We start from the raw sequence: 21,927 nt of genomic DNA, 5'->3' as shown, positions 1-21,927 counted from the left end.
GAGTAGGAAAATTACTGAGCCACTGAGGGCCTCTTTCATTGTAGGTAAAAAAAAAAAAAAATGGCAAAACTTCTCATGCCTAATTAAGCCAGCTGATTAAACTACACTGTTCATTCTGGGTTTCAATCAAATTTTCTGGGCTTAAATTCCAATTGGCCATTTAAGGAATATAAAAAAAAAACCTTTGCAGAAAAATATACAAAAGTACAAAACCCAAATAACAGTCTCACTAAAATAAACATTCAGCATAAGCTTTTGGTGAGTTAGTCTAGTGAAAGACTAGATCATCTGTAAACACATATGCTTATTTGCAAGCTCAAACTGTTGATCCAAAACAATTGCATGAAATTTCCAAGTGCAGATTTATAAAGGCTTTTGCTAACAGTACTTTGGCTTAGCTATTTTTAGGATTTGATGAAATGTAACTTTGGAGGAAGCAGGCTTTAGGAGACATTTGAACACAGATATTTTCAAGAGCATAGATATTTGCTAGACATGTAACAGTGTACACAAGTCCAGATGTACTGTGTGCACACCTGGAAGCTGTCATTTTCCCTTAAAACATTCTGCTGACAAAATATCAAATTGCTTTTTGAATTCAGCATAGCTTAGATTAATAGTCAGAGTAATACCTTGAAAAAATATATAGGAAAAACTTGGTTTCCTATGTTCACGTAACTCCTTACTTTTAATTACAGCTATTCACTCCAGGAAAACAAGAGACACTAAAAGAAAGTATGATAAGAATATCTTTATCATCATCATCATCCATCAAACAACGACATCTGCCTATCCCAGGTCCTTGGGAAGGACTCAACAGGTGGATAAAAATGCCAAATCCAGTCTAAACATCTGGCTGACTGTGCAACCAACAATAATTCATAATTCATAATTCATAAATATATAGAATATTTCAGAACACGTATACAATTCTTCTGCTTGATTCCTCCACATCAAACAAAACACCGTTTCTTGTCTAAAAGTTTTATTTTCTTGTCTTGATGTTGATTTTTATAACCATATCATCAAAATCCAAAGTGATAAGATGTCATGGAAATATAATATATACCGTACAATGAACCTGACACCATCTTCTGTACCTTCTACTCAAATGTGGCACATTTCATAGATTTAGAGCTCCTCTTGCTAATACATGTTGACATTGAAAGTCAAGCAACTGCTGAATATCTCAGTTTGAAACCTCACCGCAAGGACCTCAAAAAACTGCATTCTCTTTCTGTGCCAGGAATTCGACCTGAAACATACTACCTTACAAAAGCAACCATGAAAGCACCTTTCCCTTATCCTACAATTAAGAAGAGCTGATAGCACATAAAATTATCAGACTTGACTACATTCTCTCTCCTAATTCAATGTCTCAAGCTGTCTGGGAGATGAAATAGGTCTGACTGAAACATACCAACAATGATAGCAACACATCACATATAAAACGCCTTCCAAAAAACAAAATAGCAATGTTTGATTATGCACCATGATTTCTGCATCTGGTGAATATGCTATGGAAGACAGCTTTTTCTTTTAACAAGCTTCCAATAAAAATAGACAGGAAGGGTTTCAGCACCAAAATTATAGTCTTGAATATGCAGGGCAAGAAAAAGGAGCACTCAGAAGCAAGTATTGAAATTACAGCAATAGAGAATTACGGTTATAACAGAATCACACGGTACATCTCTGAAAGCAGAAAGATTCATTATCTTTCTTGAACACATAATTATTTCTTTTGTTGATTGTTTCTTGGCAAGTCAAATTTTATGATTTCTCCTGGGAACTGCTTCCATTTTCTAAGGGTTTAGATTCCATTATCAGTATAGATAAAGGCATCTATTGAATTCCTTTTGCTTTATGGAAATCTGATATTATTAAATAATAATTAGCGGCATAATCCAAAACAGGGTTGGGAGGGATGCAAAGCAACAGCTAATTAGCCACTTCCAAAGCTCACATAAGCCAGAAGAGAAGGTATTAGGAAGCAACTGTGTGAAATTCCATGCAACAATTAGGGGTGCATAATTTACTATGGTAAGAGCTGCTTGGCCAAGGGCCATGCTCTGAAAAATAGTGGGTAGAGCCAGAGCAAATACTACATTTGATTTGATTTGTATTTATATTTAAATAACAGCTTTTGAACATCTCTGGGACCATGCTCGTGTTTTTAGGGAACTGGATTGGGTGCCAGAAGATCTGTTAAAAAGCTGAAGAACACCAATCAAATGCCAGACTTTGAAGCTAGAGCAAAGCTCTTCTAATGAATCATTTCCCGCAGAGAAGATATGGAGCTTGGAGCTTGCTTTACTGAATTATGCACAACTGGTTGGGCTCACATAAGATTTATAAATTACAATGCCTAGGTTCACATGTAACATTAAGATGAAATTAAACCCAGCACAGTATGGGTTAACTTGCTATGGGAGTGGCTGCATTTGAACGATACACTGATTCACATAGGAGCATGTGTTATTAATTTAAGATTCGGCATATCATGCAAACCAGGCAGTTGCATGCTTCATTAGTGTGTCATACAAACATAGTCGCTACCTGGCTATGACTGCAACCGACTATGCCAATTGTCAATTTTCCCCATACACCTGCCTTTCACTAGTTTCTTCCAAATCATGCACTGCTTCTTTGGCATTTGGCCCTTGCAATTCTTTGCTTTGTCTCAATCAGCCTCATATGAACAGGCCAAGACCAGGATCTTCATGGCCCTCCGCCCACCCTCCACATCCCTTCTGCAGGTACTGTTTTTTCTTACCTCAGACTCTCTTGTAATGCATTTTCCTTTCCCAGAACACTGAAGACCATCAGACTGAATTCCTCCAGGCAAACACATGCTGACTTTTACTACGACAGTCAAGCGTAATGCCACAATGCATTTGGAAACAGAATCATTCACAAAACCTGGAGAAAGAGACCACAACTATTACTGTTAAAAATACAATACAGTGCCTTAAAAGGGAATTTAAAACAGCTATGAGACAGAATGAACTAATTTGGATGGAGACTGTGGCTGAGTTGGGGAATGAGTTAGGGCTGCAGTTAATATTTCTCCTGACCTAAATCCCACTAAACTGCTACTGGCCATAGGGAGGGATATATGAAAACCAGCCGTATTGTTTGGGTTATTTTTTATTTTGTTTTTTGCTTTTTTTTTCTGCCTCTGTAGTTCACAACAGCTTCAGGAGAGAAAGAGACAAGAGTTCAATCCAGAGTTGGAATCCAAGTTAAAATACTTTTTACTAAAAAAAAAAAAGCAGACTGACCTTATACTGGATGTTTCGTGTTGTACCAAATTTGCCTTATATCATAAAAAAAGGTGAGGCACTGATAAAAAGTGGTAATGCTGTATGAAGGTGATCCCATGTGGAAACTTACAATGCTGTTATACCATATTTAGGTTTTAAAACCTATTTTGGTACTGGTCTTAGACCATAATAGAGACCATTCTGTCTCCCTCTTCCTCTATGTACTGTATATCCTATGTGCTAATTTCACTAGAAGCATAGATGAAATGTAGTTCAAATGCAAAATGCACTTACAATTAATCCAAAAGAGCCACATCAAAGCAAAAATGAATCCCTTATCAGTAGCTGAAAGGCAGACAGACAATGCTACTATCACAGAACTGTTGAAATAACATTTTCTTTGTCAATTTTAATTTATTGATGAAAATGATGGACAGACAACATTAATCATACAGTGTAGGAAAGAAGGGCTTCTGGCTTTATTTGTTCAAAGGATGTGTGGTTTCGCACATCCTATGCATGCCTCAGCAGGAGGCAGCACCAGGCAGACTTAATTTAGGCTCAGAAGCTAAGCAGGTTCAGATCTGATAAGCTGTGGAATGGGATACTACCAGGGAATACAAGAAATGCAGGCTAGAATGGGAAATTGGAAAACATTCTGGAAGACGGAAGTGGCAAACCATTCAGTACTGAAATAGCACAGATGCATCCACAAAGTCACCAAGAATTTATCTGGATTCAGAAGAGACTCTGCTTTTACATACTCTATGGTCAAATACTTTTGAAAAATGAGCAGAGATTCAAAAGCAGCTTGTGATATGGGACAGAGATACTGTATGTCATTCATTTGCACATCACTGGAGGTAGAATGTACAGTGATGTGCAAAGGCCCTTATAATTTAAAGTAGTTCTAGCATTCATACAGTATCTATACCCACTTCAACCAGATATCAAGGTCACAGCAGTTTGTCACATTAGAACAGTTACAAATGACTAATTTACAATCCTGTTTCACTTAATGTTGATGCTCTCTCTCTTAATAATCCTCTTACACAACAAGTAAGTGTTTAGAGAAATTTATCATTAGTAAATTGAGTTGATTAATGTATAAATAATTACCATACAGAGGAATACTGAGAAACAAGAAGAAGAAACCAGCATCCTTATGAAAAATTTATTTTAAAAATTATGTTACTTTGAAGAAGAAAGTAGAAGCGGGCAAGAATTTGTGGTCATTACTACCTGGGGTAATTAAACAAGGTAGCCTTTTCTGACAACAAAATTTACTTAAGACTGTTGGTATCTAATAACATTTGCTAAAAAATACTTTTGAACTTAATGCTAAGTAAAATTACCAGAAGTGCATAGTATAAGTCCTACTTTAAGGATGGGGTACTCTAATGACAGGAAAATCCCTAACGTACTGAAGTAATTCTGGATCTACCAACAGAATATTTCTAAATTATGCATGAAAAAACATTTTTCTACATTTTAGTTATGATGAAATGGGAGATGTTTTAAAAAGTATAATTTCAGTGTAGTAATATTTGAGGGTGGGGAAGCTGTCTTGTATAAGAAGTGAAAAAATATCAAATCATCCTTCATAGTAATTATATTTTCCCAAAACTGGCAAGTCCCAAATAGAATTATTTTTTGTTTATTTGTTTCCCTGAGACTAATTGTTATATATAAGTGTATTCCTAACAATCATGCTACCACAATAAATAGCAATGTCAATAATTTATTCCTTCCAGATAGTAATGATCTAAAGTGAAGGCACATGGACTAACTTTTCAGTTTATATTGGTTAGAATTAGGAGAAGAGGATAGGCTGCAATGTCTCCGATTTTTAAACTGCAATTTGAAATTGCTAAGAATTCAGTATATCACCAGCATGACTCTAAAAATGCATGAACACATAATGATGCTAGTAGGCATGCTGAGAAAAGCAATAATCCTGCTAATAAGGACCATATTTGCTTCCCTTCCTCCATTTTTTAATCTATGTTGATATGAGAACTTTGCCATTTTCTGTTCCTCATCCCTTTGCCCTCACCTGAAGCCATAAAGCCTTATGCCTTTAATCCAGAGTCTCCCAAATGTATTGGATTTTCAATTATCATAATCCCATAACCAGTACAGTAGTTTATGTCTAACACATCAAAGAATATCAGAAGGCCAACTAACTTACCTGCAACATTTGGCATCACTGAATATAACTGAAATACTTATGAGATAATGTTTTTAATCACAATGAACAGCCAGGGGTTTAAGAGATACAATTTTTATGTAAATTACTTCAGTTATAGACAAAAATGAGAGTATGCAGACAGAAAATTATATAAAGTGATCTCTTTTTTCATGAAGCAATAGAATGAGGTGAAGAAACATAATATTGCTTTCTAAACTTTAATCTTAATGACATTTCCCATCAAAGGGATAATATTTTTATAGTAAGGGAGCTAATGAAAATCCTAAATTCCTGGATTTTGCAAAAGGAAGGGTTTTTTTTTTTAAATGTTAGTCACATCATCTCTTTTCAAATACACTATTTTAACTTCTAGAGAATGCTGCCCCACATATGAAATATATTTGCCATGGTGCCTGTAAGGAACAAAGCATATAAGCATATATCCACAACCTGGTTAACTTATGGATGAAAATCATATAGACGAATTTTATAAAAGCAGAGTAAGTTGTCAATATGATTGATTACATGCCATCAAGACAGTGTTGACTCTCAGTGATCACATAGACAGATTTTCTCCAGGACACTCTTTCTCCAATCTGGACCTTCATGTCTTCCAATGGTGCACCCATGACCATCATGCTGGTCATCTTCTTCTTCTCTTTCCTTCTACCTTTTCCAGCATTATAGACTTCTCAAATTGTCAGTATAGGATATTCCCAAATGGAAAACTCTTACTGCTACTTACTGTTACTTACTTACTGCTTTCATTGTTGCTAAAAAATAAGCAGCAATGAAAAAAATCAGAACTATTACCAATAAACCTTGTTTGGATATTTCCCACTACCATTGTCCTTGGTAAGCAACAACAAAAACCATGAATGAGACAGAACAATTCTACAAAAAGCTCTGTTCCAGACCTGATTTTTATTGTGCAATCATATCCCCTGCATTTAATATATCAGTATTGACTGAAAAAAAAATACAAAACAAGTATGAAAGTTAGAAAATCACTGTCACACCATTTTGCCAATTTGTTTATAATCCAATAAGTAGCTATATTAGCAACTAGATAATTGCAGGATAAAGCAAAGATAGACAATATTTCTTCTACTAAGGGGCTTCATATGCTCAGAGATAATCTGTCCAGAGTTGTATAGTTTAAGTGTCAAGTGAAAGTGGGTGGGTCATCCCCAAAGGTAGGACGACCTACTCCAACCTAATAGATCATTTAGGAAGTAACTCCTCATAGCACCACGCTTCGGGGAGGTGAGGGGACACAAGGGCCAGTGCCAATGCTTTGAATAATCTCCTAATATGGCTCAGACTCCTCCCTCCTTGTCTGAAAGGATATAGATCTAGCCTTGGGTAGTGGGAACAGCAATGTATCTTCAAGGAATGAGAAACAGCAACTCATTCCTGAGAAAGTGAAAAGTGTGAGAAAGAAACTCAAAATTTCCCTGCCTTAATTTTGTTTGGTATAAAATGTGGTAGAGAGAAATTCTGATAGGCTTTCAAGATTCTGTTATCCTACCTTGCAACAATAAAGAACATTCTTGGTTCTCTGCTGCTTCTATTTCTTGACCTTGCCTACCTCAAAGAGCTGACATCCACCTGATAGTGTTCAGGTGGATGTTAAAAACTGAGCTATTTCAGAGAGCATTCCGATAATCTTTACATACTGTGCCAACTTTTACACTTTTTATTTTTCACTAATTTTTGTTTATCTTATTATATTTTGTACAGGTAGTCCTTGGGTTACATTGGCAACTGAGAATGGAATTTCTGTTGCTAAGTGATGTGGTCGTAAAGTACATCACGTGACCACGTTGCTTAGCAATGGCAATGCCACAGTCCCAGTTGCCATCGTAAACCCAGGACCATGGGAGTCATAAAGCGGGAAGAGATGGGAGTCCCAGGCAACCAGACTGACAGGTGCATGGGTGCTGCGGGCAGGCACTATGGAGCATGGGCAGATGCATGGATGCCATGGGGGTGGGGGGATCCTGCAGGCAGGTGGCACAGAGCATGGACAGGTGCGTGGGTGCTGGGGTGCCCTGGGCAGGTGCTACAGAGCACGGGCAGGCAAAAAAGTGGTGGGAGTGGGAGTGACTTCCAACTTCCTGCAAGCTTCCCTATTGACTTTGCTTGTGGGAAGCCAGCAGGGAACATCAGAAATTGTGATCATGAGACTGCAACTTGCTGTGACATCATAATCTTGAGCCAGGCACCAAATGCCTGGATCACATGACCATGGGGACACTGCGATGGCCACAACTTTGCAATCATAAGTCCCCCATGTTCAGCACTGTTGTAACTTTGAACAGTTTGAATGAGTGGTCATAACTCAAGGACTACCAGTATTGGTTCTCTGCTTTTATGGTTTAGATACTTAATAGCCATTTAATTGTACCATGGTTGTTTCAATATTTTTCTTAGATCGTGTAAGCTGCTGAGATTTATCAGATTGTGATGGGATATAAATGCAATAAGTGAATAAGTAAACAAACATAGTGCCAGGCACTACTAGGGGATTGCCACTGAAAAGATGAACATTGGGGAATAATATAACCCTAGGAAGCAAATAACTTCTGAAATGGCAAACCACTTCTGAAATCTTGCCAAGAAAACTGCAAGGAGCAGTCACCAGCAGTCAAAAACGGATTTGAAGGCATAAAAATCATCATTGTCATCATCATCGAGCTATTCCTTTCAGATACTGGAGTCCCAAGCCCTGAGGGGCTTTATAGGTTCATACCAGCACTCTGCATTGGGATCAGAAATAAACTGGGACCCAGTAAATATCATAAAAATTGGTGTAATGTGTTCATATTGCTCAGCTCCAGTCAGTGCCCATACTGCAGTATTTCTATTAACTGAATTTTATTTATGTATACTCCACATGGACTCTCAGTAGTTTACAAGGCTACACATAAAATCCATAACCTAAACATAGTCCCACTTACCCCAATGTCCCCCCCACCAAAACACTGCCTCTCAAAAATATGCAAAGCACTGACCATTAAAAAGCTCTATCAAAGAGCTCTGTTTTCACCTTCCTCCCTAAAGAGTTGCTTTGTATGAGATGGGCAGCTATATAAAAGTGACATAAAAATAAATAAATATAAATAAGTAAATCATCATCATAAGGATGCCGACTACCACTGGGGATAGGTCATTCCACAAGGACAGACTATCTAGTTAGAAACAATGGGCCTTAACCCCTCTCTCCGGATCTCACATGGGCAGAACTCTCAACACCCTGGATGGGTGTAGTGTACCTAAAGAGGCAGCCCTTAAGTACCCAGATGCTAGGATATATCAGGCTTTAAATTGTTCTTTGAAGCCTCCTGGAAACCAATGCAGTGCCCACAGAATCAAGGCTATGTGTCACTGATGGTTGTCACCTGACAGCATTTTGCATTTTGTCTGGGTAATCTTTAAAGCCTCATATACATATCTCATTGCAAAATACAAACCATATCCCACAGAGACCCCACCCATAAGGCATTACTTAATCTAAAAGAGAAATGATCAGATCTTTGATTATTGCAGTGAGGCCATTCCTATCCTTCTCCCAGAAGGGCCTCTGCCAGCACATCAGCATGAGCTGGTTGAAAGGTGCTTCTGTCTGCGAGCAACAAATCAAACCCAAAATTCTTTTATCACAAGATTCTGACATCTCTCTCTGCCTAGCTCATTTCACACAAATGGAGAAGTAAAAACCTTGTGTCGTTAGCAGCTTGTTTATACACAGCATAACATAATACTGTAAATAAAAACAATGGATTACCACTTTATGCAATATTGCTCTGGTTCAAAGTGATTTATGCTATAACATAGTCTGGTAATTTGGGGCTAACCCCAATGTATGATTCCACCCATCCTTTTCATATGACAAGTGCAAGCAAGGGCCATTATGTCTTATTCAATAAACCATAGTTTAAAAATCTTAGCTTACCATTATAACATTGCTGAGCTATAAATCCTGTCACAGCATTAATATGACTTTACTAGAACAAAATGCTAAGCTTAAGTCATGCCATCATTTCACTTAAAAAAATGAAGCACATACTTAACACCTATATATCTACTCCTTAAAAGTATGTTTTCATTTCAAAGATCAGTTCATAACACTCATGTCATTAACCATGTTTATAAAGCCAGACCATTCAACTGCTTATTACAGCAACCAAGCAAAGAGCATTTGAATTAAGAACAGACTGTGAAGCTGCTTACAAGACTTCATTTCTACAGTAACAGCAACACAACCGCTTATTTTAAAATTGTTTACTGAAGAAAAAAATCAAAAAGAAAATCTACTCAATTAACCAAGCAATTTACTGAACTGAGCTGATATCAGAAATACATATTGCTACTCCAATTTGAGCTTTTGTATATCCCAGATGATGAACTTGTCCATTTTAAGCAGGGATGTCTGAGACTGTTTTGCTTCCTGGAATATACTATACAATTTGATAGAGCTTTGCCCTGTTTCTATACCCTTAGTTGAAAATTTAGGGATACCATGTATGGATAGAAATAAGAGCCACCATAACTTTATAACAATGGAAGAAAATCCTCAACAGAATAATTTTGCTCAGTTAACACAACCCTTTTAGATCATACCAAATACATATTTAGTCTATTAATTCTAATTCTATTTCTGGCAGCAACCAACTAGGAAGACATGAGAACAACATTTCCCAAGGTTCTTTCAAAGCAACTACTATTAAGAAATATGCTCTCTCTAATCCTGGTATCTGTTCATTCCTAAATATTTGCACACAACTGTTGCTAATGTTCATGTCAATTAAAGTACATTAGCTATAAATACAAAGACATTTCCTTTCTTAGCCTACATTTTCTTTTTTAATAATCTGCTTTTTGGTCCAATGCCCCACTTTCACTCCTCCAAAGTCCTGTTGAGCTGCCTCATCATGGTGGGGTGATCCTGGGAGGGATGAGCAAAGAGTGTATTCCAACAGTATATAATCCCAGCAGGATCACCCAAAGCATGAAGGTTATCCCAGCTGCCCAGCTAAAGCAAGCAGGCACTTATGTTGGGCAGAAGTGATATATAAAGGAGGCAGAAGATCATTTTAGTGACAACAGCAAAGGCATCATTTTTTACTGCAATGAGAAGGCAATGCTAAGCCCCTGCTGTACTTTACCAAGAAAACCACATGGACAGAAAATACAAAATTATTGATGATATAGTGCCAGATGATGGGCCCCTCAGGTTGGATGGCACTCAGCATGCTACCGAGGAACAGTTGAGGATCGTTCAGGGTACTAAAGGTGTTTAAGACAGGACATGTTTATGAATAGATTAAAGCCTTCAGAATGTCTGTTTGCTGATATTGCCACACAGGAAAGGAAAACCCAAAGCTGCAAAGATATAATTATAGTGGGAACATGTAAGAAGTATGAACATGGGAAAGCTGAGCACAGTGAAAGATGAAATGACTACATATTGACATCTTAGGCATCAGCAAATTGAGATGGACTGGACTGGAATTGGACACATTCAATCAGAAGATCACACTGTTTATTTTTCAGGCCATGAAAAATAAAGAAGGAATAGTGTTGCTTTCATAGGAAGGGTATAGCAAGAACAATATTTGGCTACAAAGCAATAAGTGACCAATTAATATCAGTTAGACATTGCAGACCAATCTTTAATATGATTATCCACATTTATGCTTCAACCCCTGATTCAGAAAAGGGAGGCTGACAAGTTTTATGATCCAGTACAATTTGGAATTGACAGAACATGCAAACAGGATGTGCTGCTTGGGGCTGGAGACTGGAATGCAAAGTGGGAAATACTGAGAAAAATGTAGTTTGACTGTATTTGGAAACCAAAATGAACCAGGAGAATGAATGCCTTATCAATTTGTACAAATCCAACAATTTCTTTATTGATAACACAGTCTTCCACCAATAAAAACGATGCCTATATACATGAACATCACCAAACAGAGTACATATAAATCAAATTGATGTTACTGGTACAAGGTGATAGAAGAACTCAATTATAGCATCAAAGACATGACCAGGGACTGACTGTGGAACATGATCATGATTATGTGCATGTTCCAAGTTAAGCTAAAATAGAAGAAGAAAGCCAACCAGTTTCCACAATGTGATCTTGATCCATCATTTTCAAGGAGAACATCAAGAATCACTTTGAAGTCCTGCATCTCACTGATTGGAAACCAGTGGAATGGTAGAAAGAAATTGGTAAGAATGAATGTGAAAATAAAATGTCAAATATCAGGAAACAGAAGAAAACAAATGGAATGTCAGAACAGATGGAATAAAATTATCAAAAAGAGAAGAGAAGCGAAAGCCAATAAAGATCTCATCAAGAAACTTAACAAAGAATTTCAGAGAGCTTTTATAAGAGATAAGAATATTACAACAAACAGACAGAGAAAAACTTCCAAAAGGTCTCTGAACTCAGATGGAGGTTCTAACCTCACACTGGTATGCTAAAGGATGGCAATGAACACACAGTAACTGATTCAAAGAAGATCAAACAAATATGGAAGGAGTACATTGAAATTCTGTACAACAGACATGTTAACATCCAAGATACGTTAGATGATATTCCCTACTTACAAGAACCTCTACTACTAGAAGATGAAGTTAGATCAGCGCTCCCATCATTACCAAGTCAAAAAGCTATAACAATTGATGGAATATCTACAGAAACACAGCAAGCAACAGAAGAAGAATGGCCAGCAAATCTGGCCAAAAGAAGTTATGCCAGCAAATCTGGAGAATGACACAATGGCCAACAAATTAGAAGAGATCAAGTTACATACTAACACTAAAGAAAGGAGACTTCACAGAGTGTGCAAATATCCGTAATTTTACATAATGCTTAGGATCATCCAATGCAGTTTAGAGCCCAACATGGAAAGGGAGATGCCAGACATTCAAGCTGGCTTTAGAAAAGGCTGAGAAGCATGAGGCATTATTGGTGACACACTCTGGATAATTAAGAAAGCCAAAGAAAACCAAAAAGAAATCAATATGTGCTTCATTAATTATAGAAAGGCCTCAGATTGTCAATCAGGTGAAGCAGTGGAAAGTGCTCAGAAAAACAGGAATCCCAGAAGATCTCATTGTCCTCATGCAAAAGTTATACACCGATCAGGAAGCCTCAATACAGACAGAACATGGTGAAACAGACTGGCTCCAAGTGGCAAAGAAGGGAAAAAAGGCTCTCTCTCCCTTTATTTATTCAACCTATATATGGAATATATATTTAAGGAAGCTGGATTGGAAGAAGATAAGCATGTTTTAAAATTGGAGGAAGAAACATCAGTAACCTGGATTGTGCTGATCACGCTGCTCTGATAGCCAAAAAAGCAAAGGATCTGCAAGCTCTAGTAATAAAGGAGCACAGTGTGAACAGAAAAGGAGGAGCAACTTCAGAAACAATTTTGCTTCTATTCATTATACCTCTTCCTCCCTATGAATTGAAGAGACAGAGAGTGATATGATCAGACTCCATCTTCATGCTTTCTCTCCTTCTAGTTGCATTCCATGGCCTGATTTGTGCTGCCCCTTTTGGCCTCATTCACCTCCATTCCACAATGCTGCTTTCTGCTGTCAATTCCCAGGATCAGGGTGCTGCTGCTTTGCAAATATAATTAGGCCAATGCAAAGGAGTTCTAAAAATGTTACTAAGATTGAATATAGGAAGGAAGAGGTATAATGAATAGAAGCAAAATTACTTCTGAAGTTTCTGTTCACACTGAAGTAGATCCACAAGTGGAAATCTGTTCTTTACTGGCTTCCTCTTGTTTGCTTAGAAGTAACATGTCTCCAAAACGAGACACCCTTGAACAATTCACAATTTGCTCTTCATGTCAGAAAGAGAAACTTTTTAAAAGCCAACAGTTTAATACTATTGTTACCATAACTTCAGTTTTATGTTCCAGGTATAATCATCCATCTATCCCACAAGCCTAATTTAATTAAACTTACATGCACACAGAAATTATCTCCAAACCTTTCTCCTTCCCACATTTTAAAATAAAGTATATAACTGAGCTTAATCTTCTAAGGTTCAATACTGCAAACTGCAGTAATAGTAAATAAAATGTAATTGTAATATATTTTCCAATTCATAAAACAACAGCAAGAGAACATAGAAGCACAACTTGTTAGATCAAATTAAAATGCGTAGCCTGACATCCTGATTCTCATAATGGCAAGCTAGATGTCACAGAAGAATACCAATATTTCCCCTATTACTTTTACCAGGTTCTGCATTTATGTGAACTCTTACCTTAGACCACAGACATCTTAGGAGACAAATAAACATGGAAGGAAAGACATGTTATACTTTAAATATACCCCCCCCCCAATATATTGGTTCTTATTAGTTGTTTAATTTATTTTTATTATAATTTAAATCCTATCTACATTTCCCAGAATTCCCAGCAAACATAGTCCACAGTGGCTTGGACTGATAGTAGCTGAAGTTCAACATACAGGGAGGAGGGAGGCACTAGACTGGTGTAGCTATGCAAAGTAAAAACTGAAAGAGTGATTGAATTATTAAGGTTACCTATACCTCTGCTGCTCCCTGATTATTCTTATGCTTTAACTGTTTTTAATTTCAATTTTACTTTGTTTTGTGACCTGCTGCAGCTACTCTGATTTAATACATGATATACACTTATGATTTGGTCAATACATTAGAGAAAAATACTTTATGAGTATAAAAATCAGCAACATTAACAAAACTCACCAATGAAATAGTTGTTTCCTAACCCCAGCATCTCCTCTGCTAGGACGCGTCCACCCATTGCTTGAAGAAGCGTAATGCTTGCAGCATCTATAAGTGAGCATTGTTTAAACCTTTCTGTTGTCACCTTCCATAGTAGGATAAGGGAAGCAGTACCATCTTGCCTTATACTAAAGACAAAAATAAAAGTGTTAAGCAGAACAGATCATAATAAAGAAAAATGTTTTAAACATTTTCCATAAGGAAATAACATCACTCATGACATCAAAAAACTATAACAGAAGATGGCTTAATTGGTGCAAAATTTCTCATTAATTCCAACAAGTATGGAAGATGCCAAAAGTGAGTGCATGTTAATTCTATAATCCTAATCATACTTACCAGAAAATATGTCGTTGTTGTTATTATTTTAACTCTATTATAGCTACCCATTTCCATAGACTCTGGGCAGCTTAGAAATACAAATACAAAACAATAAAAACAGTTAAAAACATGCATGCAACATGTTGCACTGATGTTGGGACCTCCTCGGGGTTAGGACTTCTGAACTAAGGAAGCAGTTGACTATGTGGAGAGCAGAATTGTGCCCATCATGCAATTTTAAATCAGTGGCTTTATATATACAAATATTCGTCTACAACAGGCATCCTCAATTTTCAGATGTGTTGGGACAGCTGCCAGTGTCCATAGTAGCCAGAAATTCTGGTGGTTGCCAGAGGCACTAGAATGGGGAATGCCAATCTATACCTACCTATAAATATTTTAACGCAAAGAAGCTATACAAGTTATGTTATGGGATATCATGAAATTCTCACTCTTTTCTTTTCCTTTTTTTAATGCTAAAGGGGTGTTTCCAAAATGTAAGTGAAGCATCAAAGGAAGAAATGAAAGATTAGCTTCATTTGGAGATAGGCATATATAGAACCAAGAGATAGAAGTAAAATCACTGAAGTGGAGCAGTTCTAGAATACAGAAATCCAGGTTTAAATCTATACTCAGCCATGAAGACCACTGGGTACATGTAAGCTAGTCACTCTCTCACTGTAATTTACCCAGAAGAGTTGTGATGATAATCTGGGAGAGCATTAGAACGAAATATATCAATGCCTTTTGAAAGAGATAGGATAATCATCTAATGAACAACAAGGATTAACATGCAAAGGAGCCAGGGACGCATGAGTTAACAATGAGCTCAAGAATATGACAGTAATAGAAGAAACAACCAAAAATTGGCTGAGAACTGGAGAACTACTTTGAATATTTTTTAAAGTATGAATACGCCAAGAAGGAACTGGCCTCAGGAACTTGAAAGAAAGAGGAAGGAAAAGCCAGGGTGAAAAATATGAGGTGAAGAGGCAACTGGGAGCTGAATACTGCAGAGAAAGTCACGTCAAACTTAGAAAAAGATATATATTTCATCAATAAGTCAATAATAAGTAACTTTGGCGATACAGACCTCAAGGAAAAAAGAGGCAAATTTTATAAATGTCTGCATATAGGTCAAATCCATTAACTGCTTTCTCAGCAGCAAAAACTTAATAGTCCCACATTTCTAGAACAGTAACCTTGGAGGACAATTCCAGTCAATCAGTCACAGAAGATTAAAATTGCAGCTCTAATTAATCACACTATTTTGGCTCAAGTACAACTGTTAAATATTTAGAATTTATATATTTATAAAAGGCAATTAGGGGTTGGCTTTATTTCTCTATGTTGTATATGTTTATTTTGCCAAGGTCAAATCCATATTTCTACAAATGATGCTGCAGTCTTGGTTTCACTTCACTTCAAATAATAATTGGGAAGAACTGGCTTTTTAGCCTAAAACAAGTTTTGTAAATTAAGAATATTTCTTTCTAATGAATATTTCTCCACTAGACCTTGCTATTCTTCCTCTTTCACTGCATCTTCAGTTGAATAGTCAAATACTTTTAAACATTCTATTTCAAAGTTGGAACAAATATATACCAGAGTAGGGAGCTCAAGACAAAAATTTCATCTTCTTAAATATCGCTTCTCGGGCTTTTGGCTAACATCAAGTGTATTATCTGTTCTTATCAGTTTAATCTTCTTAAATATATTATATCCATTTTATGTTGGATACCAACTTTTATGTTGAGTTCAATATTATGTCCCAGTTCCACCATGACCTCTAACGTAAGTTGCCTTTTCCAAAGTTACCTTTTTGGGATAATAAGCATACAAAAGGCCTAAATTGTCCCTTCCAAATAGGCACCTCTTTTTGACTGCAAATTATAGAACAAATGTGTCCTCTTCTGTAAGGTATCATTGAAGTTGACTCCCACTTCTCTTGCTTGAAAACCCTAGAATCCCTAACAATAAATATCTGCAGATAAGGAAAAGCTCTATGTTTAGTCTATTACAGTATTCCCCAGTCTGGTGCACTCTCTTTGTGCTGGATTTTCACCACTATACTTTCCTACTAACTGAGAAGCACTGATTTCTGAAAGGCTTATCTACTCCCAGAAAAGCATCTGCTGCCTGTTGCCTTCTCCCTTCAGATTTGTGGGAAAAGGCAAAGCAAAGAAGTGGTACATGCACTTGTATCCAGAGACCGCAGAGACAACACTGAAAGCAGCTATGTGAGTTTGAAAAAAGCATAGCTGCTTTAATGATATGAAAAAAGCTTTTTCATATGAGCTCTTGCATGTTCCAAAGGACCTCTTTCAAAAGCCTTGCATAACTCCATTTCCACGGATAAGAAAGCAGTGACAGATATGAGGCTTTTCATGTATTCCAATGGGATAATCAAAATTTGAACATTTGGACAGCATAACTGGAAATCTGAACTCATTTTAGAAAAAAGGAAATCAGTGAGTCAATAGTGACAATAGATACCATGAGGCTTTTACCCTACATTCCTGCCATCTCATTTCCATTTATACATAAGATTTCAAATGATGGATTAAACAGCCAACGTTATTTAAAACCTTTCTGCAATAATGTCAAAACAAAGCCCTTTCTTACTTTATTGAAGTATTCTGTGGAACTTCAAAAGATATTAGGCGACCCCCACCAGAATTATTGGAGCTGGCATTTCCACAGGCTACATCAGGGATTATCTAAAAAAAGTGTGAATAAATATGAGTCATCCTATATAACCAATAATTTTAAAATAGAACAAAAAACTGCTTTTAAAAATATGGTAAAACTGAAATGTATTTGCCAGGAGAATCTGCAGAACATTCTGAATATTTATGATAGTGCCTACAAATCAAGTTAGATGGATGATTAGCACTGTCAATACAATTCACATGCAATTTTGTATATATCAACTTCAGGACATCCAAGTAGCTGTGGGACCATAAGTCATGGTAATAAGAGTTTCTACCCTTTCCCCCTTTTGGTAACTCCAATAAAAACATCATCCCTGAAACTAGTATTTGCATAGGAAAGGAAAGATATCTTTTGGAAAAATTACTTTCTGCAGCTTTACTGAGCAACAGATGCAAAATAAAAGACTCACCTTGAAAAGACATTGGCTGGGATTTGGTTTTCTTAAGAAAAACACAAATGGCTTTTCATATTGGAACAACCTAGATTCCTAACAGATTGCAACACAATCCTTTAAAATAGCAGGTAATGAAAACTCATTGGCTTTCAGGAACGCATAGCAAGATAGCTGATAGCATCTCTCAGCATCTGACTGTTGTGTAGTATAGAATATAAACAAATCATAGGCAGCAATGCTTTGCCACCTGATCCCAGCAAAAAGAAAAAGTTTTTTTTTTTCCTGTGAGAGAAAGCTTTTCATAATATAAACTAGAGCCATTGCTACTTGCCAAGGGGAAAAAAACATGATTATAAGGTATTTCTTTGTTTTTGCAGGTAAAATCTTTCATTTTCAGGCAATGGTTCTTCAGAATGCCTTAACAAAGTATGGTATTAATATCTCGGTATGTTGATGTAGATTGCTGGTGCAACAGCAGCCTAGTGGGATGTGTAAATGGTTAACTAATTGTCCTTGGGAGTATTTCTTGCCTATTTTACAAATGCTCTCAACTTTTTTTTTTTTTTTTGGCTCCCAGATATTAGGCTCTTCAGCACAGTCTTCTGTTCTCTTACTACAGAAAGTGCAAAACATTAGCATTCCTCTAGAAACATTATTACATACAAATGGGTAATACAAAGCAAATTCTAAGAAATGGGAGGAGATTTTTGAAATACTAAATGACACTTTCTTAATATAAAATGCAATTTTCTCTTCCCTCAGTGTAGGACATGGAAAATAAAACAGCATCAATTAGCAAATATTTTCAATAAATTTTACAGATTGTAAAAATCAATTTATCTTAGAAAAAAATGATGACATCAAAGTATTTTTTTCCTTAACATAATGCTTTCAGGTCACATTCATGTGAATGCCACAGGGTTTTAGGATATGTAAATACATATATTTTACTTTATTCTTTAGCTTGCTTTTAAAAAATCCCTTAAAATCTTAAACTGAAATCTGATGAAGATCCAATATCAGCTTTTACCATAAAATAAAATCAAAACCATGAACCAATATAATCTTACATACTATAATGCATACAAAAAAAATTAATAATTATCCAGCTAGTATGTATTACAAACTTGCTTAACTCCTAGCCCATTTTGTATTTCATTTTGTATTGCTTTATTTTATTGAAAAAATAAAATATCAAAACTTTTAAAAATTGCAGAATTAAAAGAGAAAAATAAAGAATGTTTCTTTTAATATCCCAAAGGAGGATTTGTGCGTTTCTGTTTACCAACAAATGTTTTATTAAACAGATTTATTTAGCAGTAAATATGGTCTGTGACCAACAAGAATGCTGGTAGTATTCATTAAAATTAATTAGTTCTCAGAATAATATCAAAAATGTAAAAAGTGATACTGGGTCCTAAAATAATATTGTAATTAACACTTTCCCAACACAAATTTCACAAATAGAATTCTTAGTTATTTTTATGATCCTTCCAGCTTTCCATACAAGGTCAAGTATAGACAATCTCTTCTTAAAGCCTCCATTGGATTTCATTCAGAAACAATTTATGGTACATATTTTATTTTAAAAAAAAAATCCTTACTTCCACTTCATCCCATTTCAGATCCACAAGTTTCTGACCCTCCTTGGGCTCCCACGCAGGTAGTGTAACTGTTTTTTGAGCTCGTGGCAGGACAATGTCAGGTTCCATGGTGGCTGCTCCTGGACTATTTTCACTTGGCAACTCTGATTCTGTCCACCCAGAAACTGGAGAACTATAAAATGAATATTCACAGTTTGTACCTTCATAGCCAGTATTACAAATACAGAGATATCCATCCCCATTACTAGTGCAGTTGCCACGGTGACAAGGGTTGCTGGCACATGGATCTGAAACAAACTGAAACACAAACAATAACGGACTAGTTAGTACCACAGAATAAGATGTGTCAGTCTTGTCACAAACATTAATGTGCTAAAATTTATGGGTGGCCTTTACCTGACTACAAAGCTTTACTCAGAGCATCCTTTTTCAACCAAGCATCTTTCAGGTGTGCTGGACCTCAACTGTCATAATTCCTAGTTCATATAATGGCCTTTAACAATGAAAGTCAGGAATGAACATAGCTGGAAGGCAACCAGGTGAAGAGGGAGGTTCATTACTCACATTTCAATAAAGAGGTTCTCAGATTATACAGGAGAAATAGAAGCAAATTAGCAAACAAAATTGATGATGTTAACAAAGTTGAATGGCTTGGAACGTAATATTGGAAGAGTTTCCAGAGGAACAATACATTACCCTTTGGCAGCAAATACAACAAAGCACATAGGTATGAAGTAGCACAATTATTATTTTTATGCTACGTGTGGGGGATGTTTGATGAACGTTGGTGCATAGTTCTGAAACACACCAATAGCCAACAATTATGTAGTTTTGCACTCTTTGTAATCACCATCTAAATGGTGGAAAAAGCCTTTACGTTCTATAATCAATCTTGAGCAATGATCAAACAATAGTTTTGTGTGTGTATGTGTGCAAATGTTTGTGCTTATATCCAGCAAGCCAGCTTTTCATGGGACTATTTCTCTATCTGATAATTGACTGTAATCCTCCAAATCTTAATGCAGTAACAAATGAGTTTGATTTTAAGATATCACAGGAGTCTATAGCCAGTATAATAGACTAGCGATACTGAAAAAATGGACATTATTAATATAACCCCCAAAATGAAGCAGAATTTATCAGTAAAACAACCTTTTGCCAAAAGGTTCCTCATCACCCTTTGCTGTTGTGTTTATTTTTCAGCCAATGCTATTTCCAATTCTTTCCCATACTATTGATCCAAAGAAAACTATGCTCTTGCTTTTAGTTTTACTGTCAGCAACAAAAACTGAATTAACCTTACGTTGCATAATTCTATCTATCTATCTATCTATCTATCTATCTATCTATCTATCTATCTATCTATCTATAATGAGAAAAAGAGAGAAATTGACCAATTCCTCTTTTTTAAAAAAACTGGGTGTTATGTCACCTTGTTTTCTTTTAAAATGTCTCGAAGACACACACACGCACAAAAAGTGAAAACACAAATCAATAACTATAAAATAAAAACTGTCGGTATCTAAACATTATTAGGGCAATGACTATAGAATAAAAGAGGGAAAGGTAAATGTTATAAGCCTGCTATAAAAACAAATCTACACTATAGAAAAGCTAAAAGAGTAAGCTGAAGCAAAAAAACCTCCCAAACTACCAATTAGAAATAACAATATAATAGTTTAATGTGAGCTGGGTTAAGCTTGATTGGCTTTAGCTGGCAGTCAAAATCTGGCAAATTTTGCACTCTGCTCTGCAGAATTTGGCAACGTTATATGTTACGGAGACATTTGAGCCAGAAGTAGAGAGAAGTAAAATTGGCCCCTATGCTCTGATAACCTGGTGAATAGTTAGAGAATAAGGATACCTCTAAGAAGGAGCTGGAGAAGGGAGTGTGTTCAGTGGCTTCAAGTTGTCTAGCATTGCAGTGACCCAGGTAATTCAGGAAGGGAATCTTGCTATACCTTTCAACATAGCCAAAGAGAGAATGTTGCAGTGAGCCTCAATAAAGGCACTTTTGTACTTTGGGGGGTTTAGTTGCATAAGATATACAGTCCATGTTACTACATTCCTTAGATTTTCAGAGAAGCTTACAGAGTCTTGCCTAGGTTGGCTTGGCACTGTGCACCCATTATACACTGTTTAAGATGTGTTGTCATCTACCATACCTAGAAGCTAACAAATTGGGGAAGATGGTTGTTCATTTTTTTAATAAATTGTCAAACCACTTAAGCTGCCGTGGTATACACTTTCATGAGAGTAAGCCTCAAAGAACATCATGGTGATTATTTCTGAATCCTAAGAGACTAAGATTTGTGTTAGTCTCTCTTAATCTTAAAACAAAAATCAAAAAAAATTCTCCTACTCTCATATTAAGATTTTGATTTTTTTAATAATTGAAAAATAATTATAATTGAAAGTTATACATAGAATGTATGAGACAATAACTGTGTCTTTGGTGTGCTGAAAATACATTGTTTATTCATTAAGGCCAAAACATTTTACCAAGTTCTTCCCTGGGACATTTTGCTCTACATTATAAGTAGCAGAGTAATGAGTGTTCTTAGAATATAGGGCACAATGCCATAAGGAAGAATTCTTCAAAAATGTTGAACTACTTAATATTATAAAAT

At 36.2% G+C, this 21,927-nt stretch overlaps 1 protein-coding gene and 1 pseudogene across 1 annotated transcript in view; one reads left to right on the top strand and one right to left on the bottom strand.

Annotated features, from left to right (window-relative positions):
- Positions 1 to 21,927, bottom strand: part of DNER (delta/notch like EGF repeat containing) — a 138,566-nt gene that overhangs the window by 43,840 nt on the left and 72,799 nt on the right. The window contains exons 2-5 of the mRNA XM_088131829.1: positions 19,298 to 19,594; positions 17,210 to 17,304; positions 14,225 to 14,391; positions 2,774 to 2,919 (exon numbers count right to left, since the gene is read on the bottom strand). Of these exons, the coding sequence (XP_087987955.1) occupies positions 2,774 to 2,919; positions 14,225 to 14,391; positions 17,210 to 17,304; positions 19,298 to 19,594 (705 nt within the window). The remainder of the gene's footprint in view (positions 1 to 2,773; positions 2,920 to 14,224; positions 14,392 to 17,209; positions 17,305 to 19,297; positions 19,595 to 21,927) is intronic.
- LOC112540051 (U2 spliceosomal RNA) lies at positions 16,231 to 16,330 on the top strand (annotated as a pseudogene).

This window comes from Python bivittatus, unplaced genomic scaffold (assembly GCF_059951505.1).
Source record: "Python bivittatus isolate LINGU-HERP-01145 unplaced genomic scaffold, Pbiv_v1 ctg000980_np1212, whole genome shotgun sequence".
NCBI lineage: Eukaryota > Metazoa > Chordata > Lepidosauria > Squamata > Pythonidae > Python > Python bivittatus.
The sequence above is the reverse complement of the archived record's forward strand: the minus strand, read 5'-3'. Positions and strand labels throughout refer to the sequence as shown.